The sequence below is a fragment of the Marmota flaviventris genome, chromosome 2 (assembly GCF_047511675.1).
Source record: "Marmota flaviventris isolate mMarFla1 chromosome 2, mMarFla1.hap1, whole genome shotgun sequence".
In the NCBI taxonomy this organism is placed as follows: Eukaryota; Metazoa; Chordata; class Mammalia; order Rodentia; family Sciuridae; genus Marmota; species Marmota flaviventris.
Window position 1 is genome coordinate 82,652,227 of NC_092499.1, and position 21,606 is coordinate 82,673,832.

At 38.8% G+C, this 21,606-nt stretch overlaps 1 protein-coding gene and 1 non-coding gene across 2 annotated transcripts in view; both read left to right on the forward strand.

Annotated features, from left to right (window-relative positions):
• Aven (apoptosis and caspase activation inhibitor) overlaps window positions 1-21,606 on the forward strand; it is a 187,464-nt gene continuing 165,858 nt past the window's right edge. Inside the window, exon 1 of the mRNA XM_027925934.2 lies at window positions 1-338. Coding sequence (XP_027781735.2) covers window positions 93-338 — 246 coding nt within the window. The 5' untranslated portion in view covers window positions 1-92. The remainder of the gene's footprint in view (window positions 339-21,606) is intronic.
• LOC114085105 (small nucleolar RNA SNORA11) lies at window positions 7,049-7,175 on the forward strand. Its single transcript, XR_003581399.1, has one exon. It is a non-coding gene; the product is annotated as a small nucleolar RNA SNORA11 (small nucleolar RNA).

A 21,606-nucleotide genomic window follows, 5' to 3' on the forward strand; every position in this document is an offset into this window, starting at 1 on the left:
GCGGATGCTCCGTGCGGCCCGTTTCCGGTGAGGCCAGGGCGTCTCTGCGGCGGCCCGGCTCCCGCACGCTCAGCTCGGCCGGCGGCGGCCAGATGCAGGCGGAGCGAGGAGCTCGGGGCGGTCGCGGGCGGCGGCCCGGCCGCGATCGGCCCGGCGGGGATCGCGACCGCGAGCAGGCCGGGGCTGCTTCGGCGGTGGCGAGAGGCGGCGGCGGGGACGGAGGCGGACGCCGGGGTCGCGGCCGGGGATTCCGCGGAGGCCGCGGCAGCCGAGGAGGAGGCGCCCCGCGAGGAGGCCGCCGGGAACCTCGAGGCCGCGGCGCCGGGGCTAGCGCGCCGGTAAGAGGCGATGGCTGGTGGGATACGGCGACACGCAGCCAGGCCTGGTTGGGCCGGGGCCAAGTCGGGAAGGCGGGCGAGTGTGCGGGTGCGCGCGAGCCGGCAGCGGTGCGCCTGCGCGGGACGCGAGGGTGGCGGTGGCGCGCAGATGCTCGCGAGGTGGCTCTTGCTTCCTCCTGCGGGAAGTAAAGTCTTGTGGGCTTCCGCCTTGGCCCGGCGGTCGCGCTCTGGAGTTCGAGACCCAGGGCCGAGGCTGCGCGTCTGGCTGCTGGTCTAGGGCGTTTTGGGTCCCTTGCTGTCACCCCGCAGGCGAGGCGTGGCCAGGGCTTGGTCTGTAGACTCCCAGACCCCCGGCTGTTTTATCACCTTGGCTCCGGGTCTGAGGATCCAAGGGGTGGGTGGCTTTGTTCCTCCCTACACAGTGTCTGGCATGCAGCGGGCGCATAATAATGATGATGATGATGGTAAAAAGTCGAATGAAAGAATGCTCCGAATAATAATAATAATAATAATAATAATAATAATAATAATAATAATAATAATAATAAAGTTGAATGAAAGAATGCTCCAGACATTTGGGGGCGAGTTCAGATGAGTTTTTTTTTTTTTTTAAAGCGTAGTCCTGTTACACTTACCTGTGTAATCAGAGGTTACTTGCCTTGTCTCTTTGAATATTCAGTGTGTGAATGTTTCAGCAGTCAGGTGTGAGTTTTGATATGATCAGTGTTAAATTCATAGAGGAAATTTCTCAGATTGGAGCAGGGAATGGTATATATATGAGCCAACTCTTACCATATCTTAGCTACTGTAGTTAGAATACTGTCTTTATGAGCTATTCTGTTATTTTTACATTTGTAGTGCAAAATTATGTTTGTATTTTGAATTCTTATGTAAGACATAGATTAAAAATTCTTTTAAAAATTTATTCAGGCAGAATTTCCTATTATTGAAATTTGCAAAATATCCCCAACACCCCACTCCCAGGGATACAATCTGGGGCCATGCCACATGCTGTACACTGAGCTATCCTTCTCACCTCAGCTCTAAATTTGTAATATCCTAAGGGCACAGTAGGTAAGATATCTCTAAAGATGATAGTTGTATACAGACTTATGGAGCCGGAAAAATTATAAAACTTAAATTTAAGTGTAAAAACCTTAACCTTGTCAGGATTAAGGTAGGCAAGCAAAACCTGAATGAGGTAATGAAAAAAATTTTAGGGTCAGCTTACCTGCCAGTTTGAGGAAGGAAATGACAGAAACCAACACCAGCCTAGTGCCCACTATTTATCACATTTTGTCCTTATAATAACTCTATTTTATATGACATGTGTATATATATATATATATATATATACACACACACACACACATATACTATATAATATATATACATATATATTATATATATAATACAAACAATATATACATACAATCTTAATTTTTATGCTTTAACTGATTTGCCTCAGCTTTCATAGGCAGTGGGAGAGCTGGGATTTAATCAAGCAGCCCTTGAATCCACTCTGTTTTATGTCTTAACATTGTAGTGAACCCCTTGCACCTTTACTGAAGACAAAGTACTGTGGATGCAACTTGGCTGTAAGGATCAGGCTTTAGTAGTAATTATAGTAGTGGGACCTTTGATACTAACTACAGTATCTGGAACAAAGCCTTTATTAATAAATGTGTTTAATTTATTCAGTTCAGTGAGTGAAGGTCCTGCTTTATTCATCTCTGTTGAACTATATTAAATAAAATTATGGTAAATCATTTAGAAAAACAATGATATGACTTTTTAATTTATGCTGGTATTGTAACCCATTGTATTAAAATTTTAGGCTTTTATCCCTTGTTGGAATAGTCCTAAAATTCCATCTTATGTTTTCTTTTAGTATTTTCTCATGTTGTGGTGTCATGATTAGATGTGTCAGTGTATGTCTATGCTCAGCACAGAGCCTGGGACATAAAGATAGCTGCAGTTGCCATCATGGCTACCAATCTTAACACATCATCCTGTTTTCAGCCACAGCTGGATGAAGGGATGTAGGAAAGGTTATTCTTTCATAACATTTTAGATTGGTGACCTCTCAGGTCCTTTCCTCTTGTTTCTTTTCCTCCTCTTTTATATCAGAGTTTGGAAGTCATGTCCTAAGGTTAAAGGTTATATCCTGGGGCTAAATTTTTCATCTTTTCTGCTGTTAAGAGAAAATTATCAAGAAGAAAGTAGAAATTACTGTTAATATCATCACCCAGAAATAATTACCGTTAACATTTTGATGTACATTCTTTCCGTGTAAAACTGGAAAGATGTCATGAGACTTAAATTTAAAAAAGACACTATTATATTGATGTGAAAATTATGACGTATGTACATGTATGCATTTAAAACTCTGAAAGGATACATATAGGGATACATAACAATCTGTGTTTTGTGTGGGGGAAAATAGATTATTTCCCTTTATTCATTTTTTTATGGTTGTGTATTGCCAGAAACATAATCTGTCTTGAAAAAAGGATTCTACAAATATACTTTTTTTTTTTTTTTTTAGAATTTTTAATATTTATTTATTTATTTATTTTTTAGTTTTCGGCGGACACAGCATCTTTGTTTGTATGTGGTGCTGAGGATTGAACCCGGGCCTCATGCATGCCAGGCGAGCGCACTACTGCTTGAGCCACATCCCCAGCCCTACAAATATACTTTTGATTATAAAATAAGGAAGACAGGCAAGACAATGCACATAAAAACTGTAGGGATTATCTCTGGGTGGTGGGATTCTGTGGTGTCCCTCACTATAGAAGTACAGAAGGGAAGATGGTCACTTGAGCTTGGATGGGTTGTACCTGGCCCTCTCCCCTTTCTCTCCTACTTTGTCTCTCTCTCTCTACACTCACACCCATTCCCCACCCTGAACTTTTAAGATTAAGAGGTAGTTTTGATGATGTCCCTTTGCTCCTAAACACTTGGGTGTGTATTCCTAAAAGCAAGGAAATCTCTTATAACCATAGCACAGTGATCAAAAACAGGAAATTAACATTATTACAATACTGTCATCTAATCTTATAGAGCTTTTACCAGTTGATGCAATAATGTCCTTTATTAGGCTCTGAATCTTGAAGCAGGGACAGTTCCTTCATTGTGGCAGTCACCACACATCTTAGCTAGTCTATTAGGTTACTGTTGAGTTTGCAGCTGCCTGCTTCTAATTCAGCCTGGTTCTCTAGATGTCCCGTCAGTTTTACAAAATTCTTTCAAAAAATTCATTTTCTGCTTAAATTAGCCAGAATTGGTTTCTATAATTTGTAGCCAACTCTAATGTATTACATTTTCCCCACACTTTTCATATTTCAAAATCTTGATCATCTTCACAAGCACAGCTCAGATGCCACCTTTCTTTGCAAAGCTTCTCATTTTCCTCAATAATTTTGTACTTTGTAAATAAAGCACTAATTTTCATTCATTTTATTACACTTAATCTTTTACTTGTATGTCTCCTTTATTAACTACAAGGTACTTGAAAACCTGTACATGATTCAATAACATGAATTGAAGAGCATTGGTGTTTTTTTTTTTTTTTTGGAAAGAGTTTGGTAAATTTTGCTGAATGAGTGATAGCATTTGGAAGGTACTTTATAAGGTAGATGGGGAAGCTAGCTTATTGTCATTTTTGGAGTTCAGGTAGGGACGTCATTATGTTTTATTTGCCTTTGTTACATTATTTAAAATACCCTTTTGGTGGTTGAAGGCTCATTAATTAAAATAACTCTTCTTCCAAAGACCAGATATATACAAGAGCTTTAAATTGCATTGGATTTTATATTTTCCTGTTCTAATATTTAATTGTCTTAAGTTAGATATAAAAAGTCTAAGTCTTAATAGTTTTCTAATTTAATGCCAATAACAGCTTTTTAAAACACCTGAGAATAAAACAGAAATGATAGTATCTAGAGGTTTTATAGCTATAGCATCCCTTCATATTATTTCGTTCTCTTACTGGTTTTAAACTAATTTGTTTTACATATCATGCAAGTTTAATTCTTATTTTAACTATATTTTGGATTCCTTACTATTTTTTGGGGGGGGGGGGTCAGTCAGTAAATAGAAAGTTTTTTTTTTTTTTTTTTTTTAATTGTAGATGGACACAATATCTATCTTTATTTTTATGTGGTGCTGAGGATCAAACCCAGTGCCTCACATGTGCGAGGCGGGCGCTCTACCACTGAGCTACAGCCCCAGCCCAGAAAGGTTTTTTTTTTTTTTGGTTATTATCTGATTATATAATTCAAATGATATTTGAAATATAGATTCCAATAGAAATTTTAGTGTTTTTTTCTTTAAGTTTTTCTATTTAGGAAACTACTTAGTTTGTTAAATTTTGACTAGAATTTAGTTATAAATACATACTATGTTTGTTTTATGCATAGAGTAATGGAGTTAGGTAAATTTTTTTTTTTTAAACCTCACAGAAGAATGAAAGTACACTCTCATTTCTTTTATGGATATAAAAGTAGGCCAGGCCTAACTTAGGAGAGAACATTTCTTGTGTCTTAGTGTTATTGTTATTAATACTTTGGTTTCTTTTGCCAAATAGAAATTGTAGGTTCTTATTTTTCTTCAAAGAGATTGTGGAAACATAAATTATGTTTCTTAAAACATTTAAAATTATGTTAATTCCTTTAGTGGTAGACTTTCTCATTAAACTATATGCAGAAGAAACATTTAAGCTTTGTTTTTCAACAAAGCATTGATCATTTCCAATGTGTTTTGAGTTTACTTTTCTGTTCTCTTGGTGAGAGGTGACAAATATGTGTATGAGATAAATTGACGTCATAATTTAGCTTGTGGTCCAGTAATTCTAAGTCTGACAAATTATGGCACAGATGAATGTGAACAAATTACCAAGTAAGTAGATGGATGTTCATTGCAACATTGTTTAATATAAGGACTACCTGGAAAGGGAGGAATACTGAGCAGCTCTTAAAGAACAGGGTAGATATGGGGGAAATGTCGAATACAGAGGGAGTTACTTTAGAAAAGTTATATAGTAGTATTCCAATTTTATACATATGCTTAGAACATTTCTGGAAGACTGTAGGAAACAGTGATTACCTTTGTGAAATAAGATTAGTAGATAAGGCAGAAAAAGATTCTCTTTTTCTTTCTGAACTATTTGAATTTTTATTTTGTGGCAACGCCCATGTGTTACTCTTACGATTAAAAAAAAAACAAGTTAAATAATAAAAAATGAAACTAACTGAAAACAACAGCTTCTTTGAAGTATGTCCTAAAGGAAGTCCTCACATTTAAAATATTGCCAGAACTTGGGGCTGGGGTTGTGGCTCAGTGGTAGAGTGCTCGCCTAGCATGCATGAGGCACTGGGTTTGATCCTCAGCACCACATAAATATAAATAAAGGTATTGTGTCCACTTAAAACTAAAAAATAAATATTTAAAAAAAAATAAATAAAATATTGCCAGAACTTACCTGTGAAGGAGGCAGGTTGTGTTAAATGTAGTTTTACAGATGAAGAGATAATAGTTGGGTGGATTTAGGCCTTTTAAAGGATATAGCCTATTAGTTGGTGGTGGGATTAATAACTGAACTTGATGTTTCTGATTTCTAGAATGACATTTAGTTTTTCATTAACAAATGACTGGAAAAATTTTTAATTTTTTCCCTTCTAGAATAATTATTTATGAACTGCTGTTCATGCTTTCCCATCAAGCATGTGTATGTTTTCTAATATATATAATATATATAAGATGGTCAGGCTGTTTGTTGGGTTGTAGTTCATCCTTTAGGTTTGTTGACTTGGGCTTTTCTAATGTATTCAATATATATCTTAGGTGTAAAATGTGGAGATGTAAATTATTTAAAGTTTCCATCAAATAACTTAGAAATCAAGGTCTCTGTCCAGTTTCCTAAAGTCTAGGGATGTGACTTCACTTTTTTCCCCCCCTGTGCTGGGGATTGAACCCAGGGCCCATACCCTTTGCAAGTGCTCTACCACTGAGCTACATCCCCAGTCCTAGAGATGTGACTTCCCCATATTGTGCTACCAAAGCTGTACAAGCCTTCCTCCCATTCTCGAAGTTTAAATAATCAGAGTTTCTAAGTTTTTACATTTTGTGATGTCAAAAAAGACTGGAAAACTTCCTGTTGCCTGCCTTTCTCAATTTCTGTTTGAGAACAAAAAAGACTTTAAGGGACCAATCAGTTTTAGGATTTTAGAATGACATCATTGTGGTTTATTATCAATTTAATCAAAGTTATAGATTATTTTTGTTGTTTTGTATTTTAATTGTTGGTTTCAGTGTGCTCCATAGGTACACATTTTGGAAGTGCAGATTGATTCAAAGTGACCGAAATGATGATGCTTCTTTTCTTTTTGCAAAAGTTTCTGATTAAGGACTTTTTTTGGGGGTACTGGGAACCCAAAAATTGAACCCAGGGTCACTTAACTACTGAGTCATATTTCCAGAATTAAAAAAAATGTTTTAGTTGGAGACAGGGTATTGCTTAGTTGCTAGGGCCTTGCTAAGTTGCTGAGGGCCTTGCTAAGTTGCTGAGGTTGGCTTTGAACTCACCATCCTCTTGCCTCAGCCTCCCAAGCCACTGGGATTACAGGCATGTGCCACCATGCCCGGCCTGATGAAGGATTTTTTTTTCAAAAAATGAATACTAGAGTTGAAAGCGAATGTGTTAAGATGGGGTGTGCTCAGAGCAGGGGCCTGAAGAGTGGCTGCTCTGTTTATAACACACCCAATAGGAATCTGGGGCCACTGTGAGGAGGGGCACAAGATATGTGTCCTTCTATGAACAAATGCCCTACATGTAGGGAAAAAGAAAAGAAAGAAAAAAAAATGCAAGTGTCTTTTGGCTTACTCAAATAAAGGACAATTTATTTATCTGTCAAATGAAAATTGAACTGTTAACTCCAAATCACTTTCCTAGATCCAAAACAATGAGCAGCTCACTTCAGGCAGAGGGCCGGGGGATAGCTGAGTGGCAGAGTGCTTGCTTTGTGTGCAGGAGGCCCCTGGTACCATCTTCAGCCCAGGGGGAAAAAAAAAAGAATTTAGGATAGTTCTGGACATCATCTGCTGTGTGGAATGCATTTGCTCACAGCTGAGATGAAACCAGCAACCAAAGCCCAGTTTTATCTGTGAACAGCAGATGGGGTAAGTAGTTCAGCATTTTTCCAAATAGGAGTAACGTTCATTTCCTGCTTCAGTCATTCATTGACCTGTGGAATACTTGCAAAGCTGAGCATGGTGTGTCCTGTGAATGTTTCTCAACCTTTTAAAACATGTCTTCTTTTAAAAAATGTGGAAATTTTGTTTTTTTCTATCGCCAGTAATAAACTTTTCTCCCTAAAATATTTACATAACCAAGTCCCCTTAACTCCTTAGTTGAATAAAGTTAATCACACCTATATGTGGCCTACAACTGGGCCATGGTTTTAGACGTGGGGGATTCTTTTGGGGTCTTGGGTATAGTGTTTTCACTTATTTCTGACTTAAGCATCTCTGTAATATTTGCTTTATTCTTGTCATCAAAACCATTTCCCCATGATAGTAATTAACTATATTGCTACTGGAAACTTATTTGAGGGGGTAAACCCTAACAAATATTTTGTAGTTGTGTTCATATACTTAAGAGAGAGGTAGAGTACAGATAAAGTTTGTTCAGAAAAAGTGAAAGACTTAGAGTTTCAATTGCAAAGTTGTTTGCGAGTTAATTTTTAGTCTCATTATTGTATCAACTGAAACATTTCATAGCAGTGGAATAAAGTGATTGCTTTTATAAGGTATGTGGTCTCAGCACATGCATCCTGTAGGGCTGGCGCGCTCTCTCATATATGTTTGTGTATGTGTGTGTGTGTGTGTATACATATATATGTATATACATATATATATATATATATATATATATATATATTCTTTATAGATTTTTAGAACAGTTTGATTTACTGAAAAATTGAAAGACTAGAATAGAGAATTCCCATATACCCTGCACCCAGTTTCCCTAGTAGTAGCATCTCACATTAGCATGCCACATTTGTTACAATCAATAAATCAAGATTGGTACATTATTGTTTTTTAAAATATATTTTTAGTTGTAGATGGACACAATACCTTTATTTTATTATTTATTTTTATGTGGTGTTGAGGATTGAACCCATTGCCTCGCACATGTGAGGCAAGCACTCTATCACTGAGCTACAACCCCAGCCCCGGTACATTATTATTAACAAAAGCCCATACTTGATTCCAGTTTCCTTAGATTTTACCTAGTGTGAAGGATCCCATTCAGGGTACCACATCATAGTTACTCATCACGTCTCCTTAGGCTCCTCCTGGCTGTGATAATTTCTTAGACTTTCCTTATTTTCGATGACCTTGATAGCTTGAGGAGTTCTGGTCAGACCTGGTGTAGGATGCGCCTCTGTCTACATGCTGTCAACATGATGTTAACCTTGATCACTGGCTGAATTAGTACTTGCTAGGTTTCTCCACTATCAAAGTTCCTTGCCACCTACCTGCTTCCCAGATATACTCTCTGGAAGGTCACACTGCAGGGCAGCCTCCTAGAGGGCAGAGTGTCTGTGTCATTTGTTTAGCATTCTGCATGGAAGATTTTTCTACTCCACTGACTTACTGACTCAGTCATTTATATTAGTATGGACCCATAGGTGTTTATTTTATATCATGTGCTATAAGCCTGTACTGTTTTATTGACCTGATTATTCCAGTTTTGACCACTGGAGGGAGTTTTTTTCATTTATAGTTTCTTTCACACTTTCATCACTGTGTAGGTGTTTGGGGAAGTCAGAGGGGGATAGATCAAAATAAGATTGGCAAATTCTTTGTAAATGTTGAAGGGGGTTATTGGTATCTGGGGATTCATGTATAGCATGTTTGATTTTTGTAATAAAAATACAAATTAAAAGGCTAAATGTAGTCTTTCATTTTTCTTCTCTAACAGAAAAGGAATAATTTAACATTTGAAAGTACTATTTATGAAATATAAATAGTTATTTTACAAATAGATGAATCACACTTATTCATCTTTAAATTTGTGATCTGACTTTGTATTGGTGTCTCCTAGATCTCTTAGGACTGAGGATGACATGGATTTGAACATTAGGTTTTGCTGTGAATTTGAAGGCAATTCTTTTTTCTTTAAATTATTGTTCTTTAAATTGTAAATTCTTAAAATGTGATTCTTTTGGTTGGGCTTGAGGGTGAGGAAGATAGATAGATTAAACCTTGCATTTTTCATGTCTCTGTAGGTCTGTCTTCCTATTATAGTTAGAATAAGATCAGAGCAGGCACAGTGACTAACCTGTAGTCCTAGCTAATCTGGAGGCTGCTGAGGCAGTAGGTTCATTTGATCCCATGAGTTTGAGGCCAGCAATATAGCAAGACCTTGTCTCTAAAATAAAGTCAAATCCCATACCACATCCTGAAAGGCTTTTCATGATATTGTTCTTTCTGGACCTTCATTTCTTCACTCTGTCTTCCTAGTTTAGTCCTGTTTAGCCATGTGACTGAGTTTCCTTGAATGTGTCAGGGTTGTTTTTCTTGAAGGTTGGGGCCCCCTTGCTGCCTGGAGCTTTCTCTGCCTTTCTGTCTCTACGTCTTTGCCTGGCCTGAGCCTGAGTTCCACCTGGTTCTCCACTTAGACATCTCCTCAAAGGTTGGCCCCTCATTCTCCATCTGTTTACTTACTTTATTTCGGATGGCATTGATCACTACCTGACATTGTTATTTGCCGCAGTCTGGCTGGGCACAAAATCACGAGCCACTCAAGCAGGAACAAACTTTATTTCCAAAACTTCCGCCAACGCCACGCAAGCGGTTTTCTCCTGGGCCACACCACACCAACCGAAAATCCTTCCTCCAGAAATCCCTCTTACGGTACTTCCCCAACCAATGGGAACTCTCCGGGAGTCCCGGGAGAGCTCCAAAGTAGCAGGCCGAGGCGGACAGCAGGGGTCTAATATCCAATTGAACGCACATCTTAACATAATAATTATCATCTCAATGGCTTGCTGGCGTCACCTTTCAACCAAAAATGCCATGTGTCATTCCTACTTGGCTATGGCTCTTAGCAGTTATTTTATGTATTTATACCAAAATTATATATGTACTTATTTGTTGTTTGACTCCTCCAGGAGCTATTGAACTCCCCAGGGCAGGAGTCTTGCTCATTGCTGTATTTTGTGCACATTGGCCAGCACCTGGCATAACATAGACTCTCAGTAGATATTTATTTCATGCTTAAGTAGTAGATGTTTTTGTTTAAGCAAAGGATTACTTCCAATATTGTAGAAATATTCACATTGATTTTCTGTGGACACATTTTGTGCTTTTCCTAATTACAACTAAGAGTAGTGAAGGAAGGAGAGGTGGGCCATGCATCTGAACCCAACTCTACTCTCTGGGCTCCTTTCTCTATGTAGTTTTCTATTTTGTCAACAGTGAAAAAAGCCAGAATGAGTGCCAATGCCAAAGAAAGAGATATTTGTCAGAATTTATAACACAAGCTTTCTTTGATGCCTTCAACAGCCTGCAGCTGTGTGGATTAGGTCTTCTTAATGATAATGGGAAGCACCGGGGAAGCTCAGGCTGTTGACATGGAGTCGTTAACCACCACCTGGACTCTAAGTCTGATATGATTGAAGGGCTGACAAGCCATATAGGCTTACAGAGTGGGTCTAGAATAGGACATTGTTGCAGAGGTCAGGTGGTTTTGTTTTTCTTTCCTTCCATTCTTTCTGTAAGGGCCTAAAGTAGTGACACCTAGGAGGAGGACAAAAAAGAGTATGAATGTCCTAAGTTTATAAGAAACAGTGATCAGGTTTGCTCCACCCTGATATGGAGAGGAAGATGAGAAGGGTGGGGCTCAGCCCAGGTGAATGTGGGCACTCATTATCTGACTATTTAAGAGAGACACTGCCTCAGTGTTTAATATTGAGGTTGTGGCTAAGATGAGGTTAGTCCACTGAAGCTTGTGTCTGTTGCTGACTACCAAAATCCACGGACAAGTTATTACCTGAGGACTCAAAAAATAAAGAAAATCTGGCAGATGGGGAAGATGTGGAAGCCTGGAGAAGTGAACTATTTGTGGAACAGTTGTGTGAGTTTCTTGTAGCTTTTCTTTTCTCTCTGGTCTTTCTCTCTGGCTAAAGGGCTCTCAGCAGAGCTGCAGTGGGGGGAGGAGGGGAGTTCAGAGGTAGCTAAAACCTAAGAGAAATCCCAGCTTTCTGGCCAGAAGACCAAGGATTTGTGGGCTGGAGAGAGCGGAGGGAATGGCCCCTTCATTGAATCACGGTGGGCGGATACCTTGGAGAAACAGAGTTCCTGGGCCTGTAGAAATAATTTCCTTCTGGCAAGAGAACCATGAAAGAAAGGTCAGAGTGCTGGAGTATGCCTGTTTTGATTTCTTTTTTCTTTCTTTGCTTTGCCCCCTGTATGGCTCTCTGAGGGTGTCCCTCCTGAGGGGCAACACAGGCAGCTAGAACCCCCAAAGAAGCCCCTGTCTATGGGACAGAGAAGTGCGAGAATCCTGGAGAGGAAAGAGCTGGGGAAAGGTCACTTCCTATGTTGTGTATGAGCTGGCCCAGGCTCCTTTTGAGCTGTGTTCGTGGGACAGACCCAAAGCAGCATAGCAATAAGCCTTAAGAACTAAAGTGATATTGGAACTGTCACCCACTTGCTGTTTAAACCTAACCAGATTGATGGCCTGACAAAATGGAACAAAAGTGGTCCAGTGTTAGGTCGTTGTAGTTGAAATGGACATACTCAAGAACAGCTGTATGAGTTGTTTATGATTACTGGTGAACTATCTTTATGGGTTCAAAACTGTCTTTAATGGGACCCAGAGACCAAGAACTTAAGATTCAGAATGTAATTCAAAAGTTTCACTATACACCTGGGAAATGTAACCAACTTTTGAGGTGAGAGGCAATGAATGCCAGCCTATAGTAGACAGATATTAAAGCAGGTATTATATATAATACATTACATGAGTTAAATTGTTTTGAAATGAATGGAAGGATAGTTGCTCTTTAGGAGAGAAAGTAGGAGAAAACATTTGTGACTTGGGGTTATTCGAAGATTTCTTAAGGAACCAGAAGTGCAAGCCATAGAAGAAAAACAAACCAAAACTGGTAACTTTGTGCTCTGGGAAAGACATTCAAGAGAAAATAAAAGATAAGTCACAGCCTGGGAGAAAATATTTTTAAATCGCATATCCAACAAAAGATTGAACTGAGCATCAGCATATTTTTGTGTAATTTAATAAGATAAATACCCATTAAAAAATGGAAAGGGGGGGCTGGGGCTGTATGTAGCTCAGTGGCAGAGCATTTGCCTAGCATGTGTGAGGCACTGGGTTTGATCCTCAGTACCACATAAAAATAAATAAAGGTATTGTGTCCAATTACAAATAAAAAAATATAAAAAAGCATTTTGTCCATCTACAACTACAAAAAAATAAAAATAAGAAATTTTAAAAAATGGAAAACGGGGAGGCTGAGGCAGGAGGCTAGCACGTTCAAAGCCAGCTTTAGTAACTTAGCAACTAAAAGCAACTTGTCTAAAAATTAAAAAAGGGCTAGGGATGTGGCTTAGTGGTAAAGTGCCCTTCAGTTCAATCCCCAGTACAGGATGGTGGGGGAGGTCACCAGATATAATGGAGGCAAATAAGCACAAGATGCTCAACATCATTTGTTGTTAGAGAAAGGCAAATTAAGATCACGGTGAGAAACCATTATGTGTCTATTGGAATAGCATAAACACCTGATAACACTAAAGCCTCGGGTTTCTCCTCAGGTTAAAGACATGAGCCAGGAATCCCACTGTTAGGTACATATGTGTACCCAAAGAAATGGAAACTTGGATGAATATTAATAGTGGCTTTTAAAATACTCAAAACCAGAAACAACACAAAGTGATTTTTAACCGATGAATAGATACATGAACTGCAGTACATCTGTACAGTAGAATACTAGTTGGCAATAAAAGGAATGATCTACTGTTATTCACATCAGCATTGATGAATCTGGAATATACTCTGCTGAGGGGGGGGGAAGCGCCAAAAGCTATGTGCTGTATGATTTCATTTATATGACATTCTGGAAGGGAGAAATAATAGAAATGGTATCCAGTGGTTGAGGTTGGAAATGGGGGCAGGTTAGTTACAAAGAGTGGCATGACGAAAATTTGTGAGATGAGGGGATTGTTGTGTATCTTGCTTGTGGTGGTTACCTGACCACATAAAATAAAGGTATTGTGTCCAATTACAAATAAATGAATTCAGAAAAGAATTTTTATTTTTTTTATCTAAATTGTAGAGCTTTGAATTCATTTATCTAAAATTGTAGAGCTTTGTTTCTCTATGTGTAAATTAAACAAAGGAAATGATTACCGAGTTGCCATTTAGTTTTGATTTTTATTAGATTCTAAAAGGATAAGTATTTTAGACCAAGAAGACTGTTTTCACATGAAATACCTTGGCATCTATCTCAGTGGTAGATCTTCGGCCCTCTTCAGGGACAAGAGAGAAGAGTGTGTTCAGACGCCCTGAAACCTGTGATTCTTTTAAAAAATGCTTTTTTAAAAAAACAGTGCTGGTTGACCCAGTGAAGCCAGATTTAAAGTTAGGTAGTCAGTGTAGTTAGGTAAATCGGGTCTAATATCGAGTGAAATCTAAAATGGAGGCCATGCTGAGAATGATTCTGGGAAACGCAGGACTACTCATGAAATGTTAATGAAGTCCCCCAAAAGCCCTAGGCCCAAAGTCCATCCCAAAGGAATGTTAATGGAGCCCAGGAAACAGCCCCCAACAGATTTGGAGATAGCCCATCCCAAAGAAGTGTTAATGAAGTCCTTCCTGCCCAGATTACTTCTTTGGCTCACCTGTGTCCCACCCCTCGGGCCTTCCAACCTACATTCCATCACTGAAAGAACTATAAAAAGGGGAAACAACCGCACTTCCACAGATTCCACCTCTTGGGTCCCCTTCTTCCTCCGGGAGAAGTCTTTTCTGCTGTCCTTTAATAAACTTCTAATTTTCCACTCTGACCTTGCCTCGGCGTGCTTCTCTGGTGTTATTCTTCAACATTGGGGAAGCAAGGACTCGTCACCGGCCAACAGCGGTAACACCAGCATTTGAAAATTGTCTGTCTGAATAAGGACTCTGTTCTTATAGAATATCACTCTTTCTGTGTTTTGAGTGGTTTCAGGATCATTAGATACAAGAAAATCCCCTCCTCACTCTTTATAACCTTTAATGCATCAAATTGCTGTGGATAATGACTGAGGAAGAGTCTTGGGGTTTGTTTAGAAGGAAGCAGGAGTTGCTTTGCTGGTGATGGTGACATTTTCATTAGGACAGACCCTGTCTCTCAGCCTTTTCCCACCCCTTTTATTCGTGAGGGCTAACTTCATAATAACCCATTCAGAACTATCTTGATGATATATCATACTCCAGAATTTCCTTTTATTCTCTCCTTGTCAAAATTGTGTAACAGTGTGTTACTCAAAGAGCTTTGAATTTCCAGTCTAGTTGTCATTACCTCTGTAGAAATCCCATTGGTGGGGTCCCTATTTTGAGGCAGATGATCTTTTTTTTTTTTTTTTTTGGTGCTAATTACGTTATAACAAGATCCCATGTTTTCTGCCAAAGCCACAGTTTGTGTCCTGTTAGGATTTAGTTTTGTCAGGTTTATTCCTTTTGAGAGTTTGGATTACAATTTTAAATTCACTGACCTCCTTGTTAGAGGTAAACAATACTAGTATTCAATTCATATTCCTCCCCGAAGAATATTTGGATATTTGGAGACTGTTTTGGTGGGAATCTAGAGAAGATATTAAATGTTGCTTTAAATTTCTATGAAGCAGAGAAGGATAACCTCATACTTGGGCTAAAGGCAAGGCACAAGTAATGTTAGCATTGCTAACTCCAAGGGAGCCTCTCTGACACCTGAAGGTTCCGGTTTACAAGGCCCAGTCCTTGGCTTTTGTGTCGACCACATAATCTTAATCCTGGGATTTGCATTTTGTCCTTATGGATCAGGAACTTTGAGAAGATCCATCTTTCTCTAATGCAAGGTAAAAGCTTTCTCCTTCCTTATGTGTCTCTGCTGCCCTTTCTTTTAATTAAAATTTTCCTTTCCTAGTGTTGGAAAAGCGTCTTAAAGGTCACACTTAAAAAGAGCTGCAGAAGGGAAATGCAGATTACATTATTCCATCCTGTCATGGGGGAAATGATCTCTTGAATTGCTCTGTCTCTGAAAAGTGCATTTTCTTTTTTCTTATTTCTCTATTCTGGTTAAAGTAAGGACAGAGAAGGGAGGGATTTTTGTTGACAGCAACCATGATGTCATTCAGCTGATGGCTGGGGAGCTAGAGAAAGCAGTTCAGTCAGAAAAGTGCCAGCCTAGTGCCCTTCAAAGGTTGTGGCAAAAATAAGTTTCAAATATAATGCATGCACTTGTCTTTGTTGCAAACAGTACGATCTTATTCCATTTATTAAATATTGTTACTTGAAATCTCTAAATACAGTTTTTGTAGTAGTTGTCATTTGATTTCTGTAGACTTTAAGGTAACCACTGACAGGTATTGTGAGAACTCAATATTCTTTTAGTGTTCTAGAAGATGAAGGAAAATTTGAATATAAAATTAGCCAGCCTACAAAAGACAAAAAGATATGCATTTTATAGCCTTTATCCATTTGTCAAAAACTGAAAAGGAGGATGAATTCAAAAGAGGATCTTCAGGTGCTGGGTAGCTACAGAAGGTGGAGCATATATGAAATTTCATGAGTCAGGTAGAATCCATGTGCAAAGAAAGACTTCTCAGATGATTGATCTAATCCTCACATGGTGCAGTGTGTATACAGGCTGTCACTTTAATATAAGGTGACACTTAGAAGAAAGAATTCTGGTAGGTACATTTTTCTCTAATGTGAAATGGCAAATCAAACATCTTTTCTTGGTTACAGCTTGAGTTTGGCCCTTGTCTAAAAAGACAACTGTTATGTGGAGATTGTAACTTGAATCTTGTGAAATTTGATCTCATAGTTAAACTTATAGCCTCTGGTCACAAGAGGGAGAGTAAGATAGTACTATAGTCAGGAGACTGAATGACATGCTGTGAGGAGCTCTTATAAAAGCACACAAAATGTCCAGCTATACGTCTGTGACTTAGACTGGGTGCAATGAATGCAACCCCCTTGGAGTTGTAGTGTGAGGAGGGTGGGTGCCCCACCAGATGGTGGCATTAAACCTTGATTAAAAGAATAGGTGGAATGAGGTTTGGATCACACCTGTGTTGGATAGGTTCCTTTCTTCATATTTTGCCTTTGTCAGCATCTGACTTCTGTTTTACTTTGCTCTGAGGTATTTTGGTATTTTTGCTGTGTCTTCCTACTGTCAAAACATTTCCTCATTCTGTGAACCTTGCTGTTTTCAGTGATCAAGTTTTTGGTTTAGGTTTGTTCACTTGTGTGGTTGGTAAGTTTATGGAGTGGATACATTACGGTTTCAAGTAGATTTCATCTGTCTACGTATAATTAGGTGTAAGTAAGATCCTGCCTATCATCCAGGTTGTTATTAAAGTTAGACAAGATACGTAAAAGGATGAGTTTTGAAGAGAGAAGATGTCACTGATGTAAGAAAGGTAGTTTCACATGATAGAAGATAATTCTTGGCTGGGGATATAGCTCAGTAGTACAGCACTTACCTACCACAAGTGAGTCCCTAGATGCGATCCCCAGCAAGAGGGGAAAACAGATGATTCTTGGATGATTGGTCTGTCTTGCAATCTCTCTCCTGACAGTTAAGGTCTCATTTTTCTCCATTGATAGTCATGAGTTTTGAGCTGAACTTTCACAAATGCTTTAGGTACTAAGATATTTTTCACAGAGAATTAACCTTTTTTTTGAGGTGCTGGGGATTGAATCCAGGGCCTTGTGCATGCAGGGCAAGCATTCCATCAACTGAGCAGTATCCCCAGCCCCGAGAATTAACTTTTACCAATATTATACTCAGTGAAGATTCATTTGCAAAAGCGCTGGATTGCATTTTAAGAGGTTTTTATTCTGCCTTTACTGATAAGATCTTGGGCAAGTCCTCTCTGAACCTCATTGTAGCCTAGGGAGTTAAACCAGAACAAGGATGCTCTAAGGGAAGCAGTATTGTTTCAACCTCTACTTTCCATTTTGCTTCCTTGGATTACTATGGTGGAGCAAATTTGTAAGCCATCAAGTAAGGAGGATAATAATAATAATAATAATAATAATAATTAATAATTAGTGCTGGGGATTGAACCCAGAGCCCCTTTACCATGGAACCACATCCCCAGACCTTATTTTTTGTTTTGAGATAGGGCCTCATTAAGTTGCTGAGGATGCCCTTGAACTTGTGATGCTCCTGCCTCAGCCTCCAGAGTCTGGCATGCACCACTGTGCCTGGCAAGGAGGTCTATTTTAAATGTAGAAAAGAATATTATCTAATAGTATAACCTCTATTTTGAGCAATGGAACAGGTATTTTAAAAAAATCAAGAATTCATTGTGTTGTAGGGACAAATAAGCCAAGGCACTGAAGATAGCAGGAAACAGTTTCATTTGGCTGCAGCCAGACTCAGAGGGCACAGCTTTTGCTGTAATCAATTAATCCCCTGAACCCCAAGTTCAGGTAGTTTCAGAGTTTTATACTCAGCATGTAAAGGGAGGGTCTCAGAAGTTCACAGTCTGCAGAAGTTTACATAAAAGCAGCTTTTTCTTTTACTGTTTTGGGCAAGTTAACACTTCAAGGACAACACCTGGGAAGGGGAGAGATTCTTCTCCCCTTTCTTTCCTACCCTTGCCAGCTATTATTATGGAGCCCAATTGGTATATTCTCTTATCTTAAAAATGTAGACATCTCTGTGAAGCCCAGTTCTCAAGGCCATAGGCCTTGTTTGCACATTGCTACAAACTTCTATACTGGATATGTTTGTGAAAAACTAGTAAGGGGGTGTCCAGCACCTGGAATGCTGATTTCTTCCCGGTCAGTGGCCAACTGAGATAGGGCAACACGAAAATAGGAAGGTTATCTACATTGAACTTTTTTTTTTTTTTTTTTTTTTTAAAGAGAGAGTGGGAGAGAGAGAGAGAATTTTTTTAATATTTATTTTTTAGTTCTCGGCAGACACAACATCTTTGTTTGTATGTGGTGCTGAGGATCGAACCTGGGCCGCACGTATGCCAGGCGAGCGTGCTACCTCTTGAGCCACATCCCCAGCCCCCTACATTGAACTCTTTTGTAGAGATCTTTTGCTGGCAGTCCTAAAATCAGCCACGGTGAAGATTTCTGGAGAAGTCCAGTTAAGACTTTTTGTGGAGAAAGGGGGCGCCACTTCAACTGAACCTGTTGTGTGCTTTGGATAAAGTGCAATAGCATACAAAGGAACTGTAATAAGACATTGTGATTCTTATTTTTTAAGTTTTACTAGAATAAATGGTAGCCAAGTAACAGAGTTTTTAATGGTTTTTGAAATTTAAGTGATTTCAGTAAGTTTGTCATGGTAATTGGCATCTTACTAAATTGATAGCTACATGGCTGTGTAGATGTTATGTGAAAAATCTTTCAAAATCTATGGTGAGAAGAAACGTTTTTTGGGGAAGCTGCTTAACTAGTAGATGAGAGTTCCATGCTATTGAAAATGGCAGGTGATGGTGGTTGTTTGGTTTGTTCGTTTTGTAGGAGGGAGCTGAGCTTTCCAGTTCTAGGCTTTTTGATGAATTTTTAACAGATAAGCTGAGGGGGTGGATTCATTGTAGGTGAGAAGATGTTGGCAAATGGTCTCTTTATAAGAGCAGGAGATGATTTAGAAGGCAGTAGGGTTCTAAACCTCCTTTACATTCTGTGTTCTAAACGTAAAAGAAACCCCCACTTTTTTTTTTTTTTTTTTGGAGAAGGGTGTCTTGCCATGTTGCCCTTCCTGGGCTCAAGTGATCCTCCCACCTTGGCCTCCTGAGTTGTTGGGACTGTAGGTGTGCAACATGGTGACCAGTTTAGAAACAAACCCTTTGTCTTTCACAAAACAAACAGGTTGTTTCAAAATGGAGCTAGTCACCAAAGGAGGGAATTCTGAATATTTACATGGTTTCTTCCTTGTTACATGCTCCAAGTCTCATGTCTGTACAAGGACAGACATTTGGGTTTAACAGTGGTGTCAGATTTGATGGAGTTTGTTGATTGGGTCAAAAACTCCTGTTAGAAATATTTTATAAAAGACTCAGGTTGCATTTTATACCCAGAAAATAAATATTATTGAAGTGTGAGATGAAAGGAAAAGGGGGAAATTTGTAAAAGTAAAGGGACTGCCACATGCCAAGAGTCAAGTAGGAGAAAGGAGACAATTGCCTGTATAAGATAGATGGACACCTATCAGAGACCACCTCAGTGGCTTGTCAGTATTTATTTATTTATTTTTTTGTACTGGCAGTTGAACCTGGGGGTGCATAACTAATGAGCCACATCCCTAGCCCTTTTTGTTTTATTTAGAGACAGGGTCTCCCTAAGTTACTTAGGACCTTAAGATGAGACTTGCTTTGAACTCATGATCCTCCTGCCTCAGCCTCCTGAGTTGCTGGGATTACAGGCGTACACTATGGCCCCCAGTGGCTTATCAGTATTATAAAAAGTTTGGTTATAGAATACATTTTTTTAAATTTTTTTTTTAGTCATAGTCGGACCCATACCTTTATATTATTTATTTTTATATGGTTCTAAGGATTGAGCCCATTGCCTCGCACGTGCTACCCTAGAATACATTTTTTGAAGTCTGTTGTTCTGATTGCGATGTGTACTTCATTCTGATAAAGAATCTAGGAAATCAAAATTTCTGCTGTATTACGGTTTTATTCATCCTGTTTTGTGGAGTCCTATAGAACAGTAGAGTTAGTTTTTCATATGGCCAAAGCTAGAAGAAAAGTAGCACAGGTAGTTTTTTAGTTAAGGTGTGATGGACCTGAGAGTATGTAGTATGACCTGCCTTCAACTTTAGACATAGAAGAGTAGAGGCCCCCACCCCTCACATTACCCCCCAAAAAAGAGAAGTTTCTGTGTAACTCCTTTTTCCTAAGAAAAAGAAACAAAAAGTCTTATGTAGTACCATTTGACTTTTTTGGAATTTTACATTACAGTAACTCTTTTCTTTCAACCCAGATGGGTACTTGGATTTGTTTTTCTAGGTGGTAGGTGTAATGTTAAAAATACTGAAAAGACTGGGATTCAGGTAAATTTCCTCAATGGGATTGTATTTTCTCATCAGCAAAGGTCTATCTCAGAGCCAAGTTCCCAATCCTGTGTTATTTCGTTGTAGATCTAGAAAAAATTTAGGATCTGAAAAAACCTCAAATAAGAAAAATAGTTCCAATAAGAAGTGTAGATCTTGGTGTAGAATGTGTTTCATTCATTATAGATTGAAGAAATTCAGGGTTTGTGAGGGGGGGTGGAAAGAAACATGGATTTTATTTCCTCCATTAAATTATATGATGTAGACTGTGTGGAAAAACTGTCCTTGCTTCCAAATAGATAGGACCATGGTATGATATCAGGCCTTTCATAAGAATATGAAAAATTTATTAATGATTCTTAGTAGAGAAAGAATTTTAAACTTATTAGATGAAATTAAGAGCAGGTAGTATTATTAGATTAAAAATAAAACAAAACAAAATTTCTTCCTAGTTTTATGTCCACATAATGGTTACTGTTCAGATCTGAGGGAACACTGTTGAAGGCAAGTTGATGTCCAAGGAGCTGGCAATGGAGAGAACAGGTGCACTGTCTCAGATTCTTGATTCTGCTAACAGATAGTAATTACTTTTTCATGTCTCATTTTTATCAACCACTTTCAATAAAAATAACACCTATGAGAAGGTGTAAGAATGAGGAGAAGGAAAGGAATGGTGTGACAACACTGAGGCGCCAGGGAACAATAGCTTTGTGAATGGGTTACCTTTCCCTTTAAGCCCAGGTTCTCTCTACCCCACTTTCTTTCCCAGGAACTGTTTTGATGCTACTGAGCAGTACTGAGACTTGACTTTTTCCTTATGTCTTTGAGACTGAGGGTGAAGTTTTTAGTTAGATGTATAAACAGTGGGATTGTATTAGAAAAAACTATTTTTTTTCTAAAATATATTTTTAGTTGTAGATGGACACAATACCTTTATTTTTAAATGATGCTGAGGGCCTTGTACATGTGAG